A 9,305-nucleotide genomic window follows, 5' to 3' on the forward strand; every position below is an offset into this window, starting at 1 on the left:
TGTGTGTGTGTGTGTGTGTGTGTGTGTGTGTGTGTGTGTGTGTGTGTGTGTGTGTGTGTGTGTGTGTGTGTGTGTGTGTGTGTGTGTGTGTGTGTGGTCATTAAAGCAAAGCTAATGTCTCCTAATAAGCAGCAGTACTAAAGTGATCTCTACTGTAACAAAAGAGTTAATAATCCTGTTAGAAAACAATCAGCTCCTCGGCTGTGAGAAAGACCGCCTTCCAAGCCATTCTCCAAACAACCAGGAGGTTCCACCTCACCTTCTCTCTGTTCTCTTCTCTTCTGTTTTGTCAGCCATTGCGTTCCACATCGTCGTTTTCACCACACTTCTCTGTTCAGAATGATGGAGCTGTATTTAATCAGCTCCAACAGCCATTAGCAGTGGCAGTTAGCCATTAAAAAGGATGTCAAACTTTGACTTGGTTGTGGTGAATAACATCAATGAAGAGGGTGCCATTTTGTTTTCAGGGTAACAAACTGACTTTTTCCCCAGAGGTCAGCAGGGTTTGTTATCAGTTCTATCTGATCTCTCTTACTGTAAATGAGTCCTATAATAGACGGTTGGCTTTCTAAAGAGCCTATTAGCCAACAAACGCTGACACACCCGCTAATTGGCAGTGATAAGGGTCTTTGTGTGTTGTTTTCCCTCTGGGGTCTCACCAACCAACTGTTAAAACACAGCAGATCAGTACTCATTCAGCCCTGTTAACGGCAGTAGATAAGATTTTGTTCATATTGCTTTTCCTTGAGGAATCATTTCATTATTGCTTTCCTTCTAGGGATTGTTGATCATGAAATATTGTATTAACAGTAGTAATCCCAAAGTGAATACATCTAATGTTTTGAAAATGTGATGCAGTGCTGTGATATTACCAGGACTATTACCTCATAGATGTTTGTGATTATTTATACAGTATCAAATTCACATTTGTTTATGTTGTTATTTATTTGCACTGCTGCCTGCACAATTGAGCTGTGTGGGATATATAACGTATTTGGAATTGATTTGAATGGAATTATCTTACTGGAATTGTATGAGCCAGTCACTTACAGTTCAAGATGTATCAAATAAACTATATCAGAGTGGATCTCTTGCAACTCTTCAGGATATAAAAAAACCTTCAAGAGATTCAACTTCTACTAAGGATATGGTATGCCTAAAGAGATACAACTTCTACTAAGGATATGGTATGCCTAAAGAGATACAACGTCTACAAAGGATATGGTATGCCTAAAGAGATACAACGTCTACTAAGGATATGGTATGCCTAAAGAGATACAACTTCTACTAAGGATATGGTATGCCTAAAGAGATACAACTTCTACTAAGGATATGGTATGCCTAAAGAGATACAACGTCTACTAAGGATATGGTATGCCTAAAGAGATACAACTTCTACTAAGGATATGGTATGCCTAAAGAGATACAACTTCTACTAAGGATATGGTATGCCTTTGGGATTCATCGAAACAGTAGCAGCACTACTAAGGGAACAATAGGTGGAAGTGAAGGACTGTTTTGTGACCCAGAGATGAGCTCTTATCTTATAAGAGATAAACCCATCTGTCTTATCATCAAATCACACCTGAAATCTGTCACTTCTTATCTCAAGTTATCTGACAGGCTGAGAAACAGATGAGGATCATTCAACCTAGTATTCTCTTGCTGACCTAATGCTACTGTTCTCCCCTAGGTAGATAATTAGTTGACTGTAAAATAGAGAATAACCTTATATCTTCAAACTGGCTGAAATTACATCAGAGTTTAAGCTAAGTAAGAGGTCAAATTGGAAAACTGTGTGTGTGTTTTCCTCACTATAAATTATTCCTTTGTCTGAGTGCAGGGTAATGGGAGGGAGTGGGATTCAAAGAGAGTCAACCAGCCTCCTGAGGATCCTAGAGCCACAGCCTACATACAGAGAGAGAGAGAGAGAGAGAGAGAGAGAGAGAGAGAGAGAGAGAGAGAGAGAGAGAGAGAGAGAGAGAGAGAGAGAGAGAGAGAGAGAGAGGAGAGAGAGAGAGAGAGAGAGAGAGAGAGGGTCAGGGCCAGAATAAATATTTGGTAGTCTTAGCAGGTTCACGTTAAAAGGCCTGGATGGGCGCTCCGTGTACACACACACACACAAACACACACACTGAATACACAAGCAGGCCGAGGGAGGCTGTGAAGTTGAATGGCATAGCTCAAAGCCTTTCTCCTATACCCCTCCTCTTCTCTCTATCCCCCGCTCCCTCTCTCTTTTTCCAAACCGCCAAACCGTTCTCCCTGCTTTCTCCAGCTCAGAGGAATTCATTAACTCACTATCCATAGAGACACTATGGAAATCAGGAGGCTACAAAGGCAGAGAGAGAGAGAGAGAGAGAGAGAGAGAGAGAGAGAGAGAGAGAGAGAGAGAGAGAGAGAGAGAGAGAGAGAGAGAGAGAGAGAGAGAGAGAGAGAGAGAGAGAGAGAGAGAGAGAGAGAGAGAGACAGAGAGAGAGAGAGACAGAGAGAGACAGAGAAAGAGAAAGAGAAAGAGAAAGAGAAAGAGAAAGAGAAAGAGAAAGAGAGATTATCCTATTAGATGGTGGATGTGTCTCATTTCCTCCCCCTGTCATGAGAGAGGATATCATTTGAAGTGATGAACTCACACATAGGAGAAAGAGAGAGGGAAAGAGAGATGGAAAGAAGGAGAGAGAGAGGAGGGGGAGGAGGAGAGAGAAAGAGAGAGAGAAAGAGAGAGAGAGAGAGAGAGAGAGAGAGAGAGAGAGAGACGGTGAGTGAGAGTCTTTAACGTTGCTCTTTTATGGAGCTGGAATGGATTCCCCTGGCTCCACTTACCTTGGCAATGAGGATATAACCACTTTCCATGAATGCCATTTAAAATGCCATGGAGATTAAGCATCCATCACACAAACACACACACACACACTGCTACCCCCAGCGCTGCTCGTCATAATGTGTGTTTAGAAAACAGCTTTGAGATTCATGAGCCGAGCCCTGGGTGCCAGGGTTGGAATATAAACTGTGTGTGTGTGTGTGTGTGTGTGTGTCAGCTATGGTTTTGCCAGCTCAGAGTGAGCTTTAAACACCGTAATTAAATCATTAGGGTCTTCTCAGTGCTTCACAGCACAGGGCTGAGAGGAGAGGACAGGAGAGGAGAAGAGAAGAGAGAAAAGAGAGGGAGGGCAGAGGAGAGGGGAGTGGGGAGAAAGAGAGAGAGAGAGAGAGAGAGAGCGAGAGGAGAGGAGAGGAGAGGAGAGGAGAGGAGAGGAGAGGAGAGGAGAGGAGAGGAGAGAGCTAGCCAGCCCACCATACCCAGCCATCCTCATCAGCTAGTCCAGCGTGAAATGATGAATCTGTGTTTAAGAGGATCACTAATTACTAAGCTAACATCTGATAGAGTCCACCCCCAGAGGGGCAGAGGAGAGGGGGAATGGGGGTGTGGGGGTATGGGGGTGTTAAACCTCATTAGCAGTGTCTCTCTGTGTTTATACATGTTTTAGAGTAGATATCTCTTTTTGAATAAAGGGATCAAGATTATTTGAGTGTAATGCAGACGGTGATGCACTTTAAAAAATAAAGATATGAAATAAAAGTACAAATACTGTAATATTTCATACCATACCGTCATCACATATATGTTTTGGGTTGAAATTACGTGGAAACAACTTGATTCAACCAGTATTTGCTCAAGGCATGTATTTTTGTATAATTTCATCATCTTGCCACTGTCAATTAAGTGGTTTAAAATGCCTTGTTGATTATTGCTAGTACACCTGGCAATTTCATTCAAATATCAACACATTTCCTAAATAAATAAAATAAATGTCACATAAGTCTAAAACACGTAATATTAGCCTACACCTGTTAGGAAAGTTGCGTAGAAAATAGACTAATTTTTGAAAACGTGTTGACATACAGTACCACAAACTCATATGTTGTTATATAGATATATTCTGCTTCTAAATAGGTAGATAGATATATTTTACTACAAACTCTCTCAACATCTGTCATCCTTCCATGCACAGACTTCCTGAGTCATATCTACACAATCTCTTCCCTCCCTCTATATCTCCCTCTTTCTCGCCCCTTCTATCTTTATCTTTAATCTGAAAATATGCTTTAGTGACTTCCGTTGATATCCCCCGACATTCCGCGGTATCTGTGGCCGGCCGCGTCGACGCTTCCCTTGGCCATCTGGTGTCCATGCTGTCGCCGATACTCCTCTGGAGCGGTTCTACGATGTCGCAGTCTCACAGGACCACTTATATATTTCATCTTAATTATAATGTAGCAAGAAAGTATAATGCACCATAAGAGTAGTTAATTAAGAAGAGTTTTGAAATAGATACAAAAATAGGCTCAAATGAATGCAAAAATGCCTTTGTTATAGGCCTACATTATTTATTTATCGTATTTATTAGGCTATATAATACAAACTATTATATATATGCATGATTGTGTTTACGGCTAATTTTATTATCATGTCTTTATTTAGTATTAATATTAGTGGTACTATTGTTGTTATGATTTTTGCTGTTTTGCTGTTGTTTCTTTTCATTGCTTATTTGAGCACCCATTCAAAAATCTCTCCATCTCTTAGAGTCTAAGACTTAGACACACACACACACACACACACACACACACACACACACACACACACACACACACACACACACACACACACACACACACACACACACACACACACACACACACGACCCAGCGAACGAACCAATGCACTAATCTCTTGCCCGGGGCAAAGGAGGGGCTTGGTTGTTAAGTAGCCTGCCAATCATCCCGTCAGCTCCACTAGAGAGAGTCCTGCGGGGAGAGAGAAAGGCTTGACTGGGCGCTCAAGTTCCAAACTCATCACTATCACTGGAGCTTGCTGCGCTGTCGGGGAGTGGGACTGTCTGACTGACTGACTGACTGGCTGACTAGTGACTAACCGTGATTTGTGATTTAGACATCCTTATCTTTCTGGGAAAGTGGGAATTCCTCCTATTTTCCTTTCCTCCCCTTTGACACAGAAGAGAGACAGAGAGATTTATTGAGCCTTTCTCTCCGGACATGTCTTTCTCGCAGCTGGGGTACTCCCAGTTTCTAAGTGGCTCCCAGGAGGTTTACGGGGGCGACCGGGCCGGCTTAGGCCGGGATGGAGGCGCGGATGGCGGCGTGAATCAGGCAGCTACTGCCGCTGCAGTTAGCTCGATGCTGGGGATGTATGGTAACCCGTGGGCGGCTCAGAACTACAGCGCGTTTCTCCCCTACAGCGGTGCAGACCTCGCCCTCATATCGCAAATGGTAGGAGAGATGTTTTCTTGGAATGTCGAATTTAAACTTCGTTCGAAAGTGGTTGTTTCTCATGTGTTTATGGAATGTGCAAGATGGTTAAATGCATGCAAGTGAATTGGCTTTATTGGATTGAAAAGTAAAAAAATTATGGGATCGTAATAGGAAAGTTATTTTATATTTTGACCTTTATTCAATTGAAGTTCTGTCAACTATCATGTTTTTCGAAACTGAAACGCCTGCTCTTGAAATTAGGACAAAAATAGTTAATGAGATTGTGTGGTTTATTATTCATGGCCCAATACCAAACGTTTACATTTAGGCTAATGCTAGTTGATAAAAATGCGTTTGCATATTTTCACTGGGTAGTCGAGCCTATTTTTACAAGAAAAGTTACACTAGGCCTATGGTTGAAATGTTGTAGTTATTTACTCATTTGATGTTGCTTCAGAAATAGTACATTTCGGATAAACAAACAATTAGACATGAGAGACATGTCGGCTACATTATTTAGCATATCATCAACCCTCATAATCAATTTGCAATTTGATTACATTTAAAGTTTGATGTATATATTCATACTGTCAATGTTGTTGAATATTTAATGCTAATTTGTGAAGTTTGGGGAAGCAATTAAAATATGATCTATAAGCTATATTGTATATGACATTTGCGATAGTGTGAAACAGTCAGAAACAAACTCTACGTAACCTAGAAATAATAATAGCTCACCCTAATATTGTCGTTGATTATTTTAGGAGATAGCCAATACATTATGAAAGTGTGAAAATAGTACTTGTTAGATTCAGTCGTAATACACAGCATACTGTAAACTTATTTTGAACTGGAAAGTCAATAGCTTATATAATACACGTTTGATAAAACATTAAAAAAAATAAAGAATAGGCCTGGAACTATTACATTTTTGAGAGAATCATTTCATTGGATTCCTCTCTATCCCCCAGAACCCTCAGTACGATCTGAAGGACAGCCCAGGAGCTCACCCGGGAGGTCTGGCTGTCCACGCCAGCGCAGGGTTCTACCCGTACGGCCAGTATGGCTATGGCGACCCGAACCGAGCCAAGGCCGCTACGAGGGAGACCACCAGCACTCTGAAGGCCTGGTTGCAGGAGCACCAGAAGAACCCGTATCCCACCAAGGGAGAAAAGATCATGCTGGCCATCATCACCAAGATGACACTCACACAGGTATATAGACATAAAGGTCTACTGCTATGGGGAATAAAAAGGTTTAGGCCAGGACTATTTCCCGTCTACTAGGCCTACATCATTTGATCAGAAAACAGTCTACTTTGATGGGTTCTGCCAGTTTAAGATAAACTAATTTGACGACTTGATTAACCTAATTATCAATATTTGTAATAAAGGATCCATAAAGTATATAAATTAATTCCTTCGTCTGTTCAGGTGTCCACGTGGTTCGCCAACGCGCGCCGGCGTCTGAAGAAGGAGAACAAGGTGACGTGGGGCCGCAGCGCGGAGGACCGGGATGGACGGATCTTCAGCAGCGACAATGAGGACGAGCCTGAAAAACATGGGAGCGAGGATGAAGAGGAGGAGGAGATCGATTTAGAAAGTATCGACATCGATAAAGTCGAAGAAAACCCAGGAGATCAGAGGGAAGTGGAGGGAGAGGGGAAGCTGGCCGCCAGGGACGTATCGGATTCTGGTAGCTTGGAGAGCCAGAGGACGATGTCTGTCAAGGCCCTCAGAAGTATGGAGGGGCCTATTTCTCTCATTAAGGCTCCTGTTGGTGCTTGTAAAAACGCTGTGGATCTTTCCCCCAATGCACCGGGGTGCCAGAGGCCCCCACAGAACAAACCCAAAATCTGGTCTCTGGCGGAGACGGCCACAAGCCCCGACAGTTCCATCAAACCTTCCCCGGCTGTCTCGATTCCTCACCAGGCCACGATCCCCTCCCACCACCCGGCCCTACTCCCGGGTCATGGAATATACACATGCCAGATCGGGAAGCAGCTCCACAACTGGGCCAATGCGGCGTTCCTCAGCGCCAACTCTCTGCTGGGTGTCAGGTCACTTCTCGGCGCGGCAAACCCAGCCGGACACCACATGCCTCTCCATGGCCCGCTGAACCATCAGGACGCACGGTTGACGCAGGCCTCAGGGGCATCGTGCACAGAGGAGGAGAGTGGAGATGAGTCGTTGGAGAGCTTCAGTCCAAAGCGAGATGGCATGTACTGTAGCCTAGGTTTAGGCTTATATATGTTTATGATTATGATTATAGGCTAGTTTTCATCTGTTTGGAAATGAATAACAGTCTCATGAATTCGGCCCTTTGTTTTCCTTCAGCTTTTCAAATATCCCCTTCCAAATATGGCACACCGTTTTGATCTAACACTCGTTTCAAGTCATGTTGTGTATTTATTATGATATTTCTGAAAACTGAAATTGTATCAATTGTATCATCTCCTAATAAACAACAGGCCTAGATTTATTTCGAACCAGTTACAGTTACATCACTCAAATACTATTGTATTAAAAACAGGCTTAGCCGAATTCAAAATTGGCCTACTAAGGATAGCCTATTGATTATTTTACTGATTTGTCTGAATGTTTATTTGTTTACAGATGACGTGAATATTCGCAGGTCTGGCTCGCCGAAGTCTCCCTTCCAGCTGATTACTGACAGGTACGATATTTCAAACCTCACCGTGACATTATGTCATGTGCCATCTATTTTAATCATCCGGTAAATTAACCTTTTAACCCGCCGGTAAAGGCGGTTTCACCTGACCGACTGGCCTGTCACAGCTCGAGCTCATAAATCATCTGAAGAGATCTAATCCGTCTACTTTAACGGATTTCAACGGCTCACTAGATACCGTTTAATATGGCCATCAGGGTTGGAAACGGCGCCATTGACTTATCATCGTTCACGCAATTTAAATATACCCTCAATTTATTCACGCCCTGCCAGTGAATACACATATGTTGAGGGAGGATATGAAATAGGCCTGATAGCAATATAATTATAGGAAATGAATTATTCAATGTCATACTCATTTACATTTTCTGACGTTTGTATTTTATTTTCTCTTCTCTTCATCAAAAGATCTCACCACGGAACGGCGCAGCGGGCCCTCTCGACAATTTCCACAATATGAACAGTGAAGAGTTATCATCGGATAATAATCTGGAATACTTATTTAACGAAGAACAATTTATCGAATAGTCTAATATTTTTGTGAGTGAAACGTAAGATTCAACTCGTCAGATTGTAAAACAGAAGGCCTATATGATGCGAGACAAGGTTCCTAGCCAATAGGCCTGTTTTTGATCACACACGTTCCCTATTGCCATTTATACTCGCAATGTTTGTCTTTGCTGTGTATTTTTGTTTTCTGTTTTATTTTCTATGAAAAAGTTATCGACATGTAAATAATTTGTTTAAAGGATATATTTTTGAGAAATAAACTCAATCGTGGTCATGGACTTTCATTTCTTTTTATTCTCTTCATTCAGTCGCCTAGGTCTGTCAACAGTCATCAAATATAACCACATATATCGTTTTCCGTGTTGTATGATTTCCATCAATTATGATATTCCATAGACCATAGCCAATGTGCAGCATTGAACCTAATGTAACCCAAACTCTCGACTTCAATTGGCTTTGTTTGTCATGCTGGTAGGTAATCGGTAATCGGTAAGTGATTCTGTGAAAAAACGAGACAACTAAGAAAACTGAATTTCACATGTGATCACATGGTGTTCCAAAAACACGGTTTCATGTGATCACGTGATCTTATGTGAAGTTAATGTGATAATGTGACAACATGTAAAGCAAAGTTTCATGTGATAACATTTTTACACATGTAAAAACATGTGATCACATGTGAAGTGTTCAAGAACTCATTTTCACATGATCATGTGATTTTCCACATGTGAAATCATGTGGTTTTTCTGTAAGGGTCTGCATGACATTATTTCTACAATGCGACTGCCTAGGTACTTATAAAATTGCAAATGTGGAACTCAGTTTGCTTAACT

General features: G+C 41.9%; 1 protein-coding gene across 1 annotated transcript; it reads left to right on the top strand.

Annotated features, from left to right (window-relative positions):
- The first annotated feature begins 4,806 nt into the window (after positions 1 to 4,806).
- On the top strand, positions 4,807 to 8,756 carry irx1 (iroquois homeobox 1). The gene is made up of 5 exons (NM_001173950.1): positions 4,807 to 5,289; positions 6,243 to 6,485; positions 6,705 to 7,488; positions 7,887 to 7,947; positions 8,371 to 8,756. Exons 1-5 carry the CDS (start codon positions 5,056 to 5,058, stop codon positions 8,420 to 8,422), a joined length of 1,374 nt encoding a protein of 457 aa, NP_001167421.1. The 5' UTR covers positions 4,807 to 5,055; the 3' UTR covers positions 8,423 to 8,756.
- The last annotated feature ends 549 nt before the right edge of the window (positions 8,757 to 9,305 follow it).

The sequence above is a fragment of the Salmo salar genome, chromosome 14 (assembly GCF_965601325.2).
Source record: "Salmo salar chromosome 14, fSalSal1, whole genome shotgun sequence".
Taxonomy (NCBI): domain Eukaryota; kingdom Metazoa; phylum Chordata; class Actinopteri; order Salmoniformes; family Salmonidae; genus Salmo; species Salmo salar.

Bases quoted from the DNA above. Each gene is read 5' to 3' on its own strand.
- irx1 (NM_001173950.1), top strand. From the start codon at position 5,056: ATGTCTTTCTCGCAGCTGGGGTACTCCCAGTTTCTAAGTGGCTCCCAG. The intron at 7,489-7,886 runs GCATGTACTGTA...ATTTGTTTACAG, and splicing joins CTTCAGTCCAAAGCGAGATG to ATGACGTGAATATTCGCAGG. The intron at 7,948-8,370 runs GTACGATATTTC...CTTCATCAAAAG, and splicing joins TTCCAGCTGATTACTGACAG to ATCTCACCACGGAACGGCGC.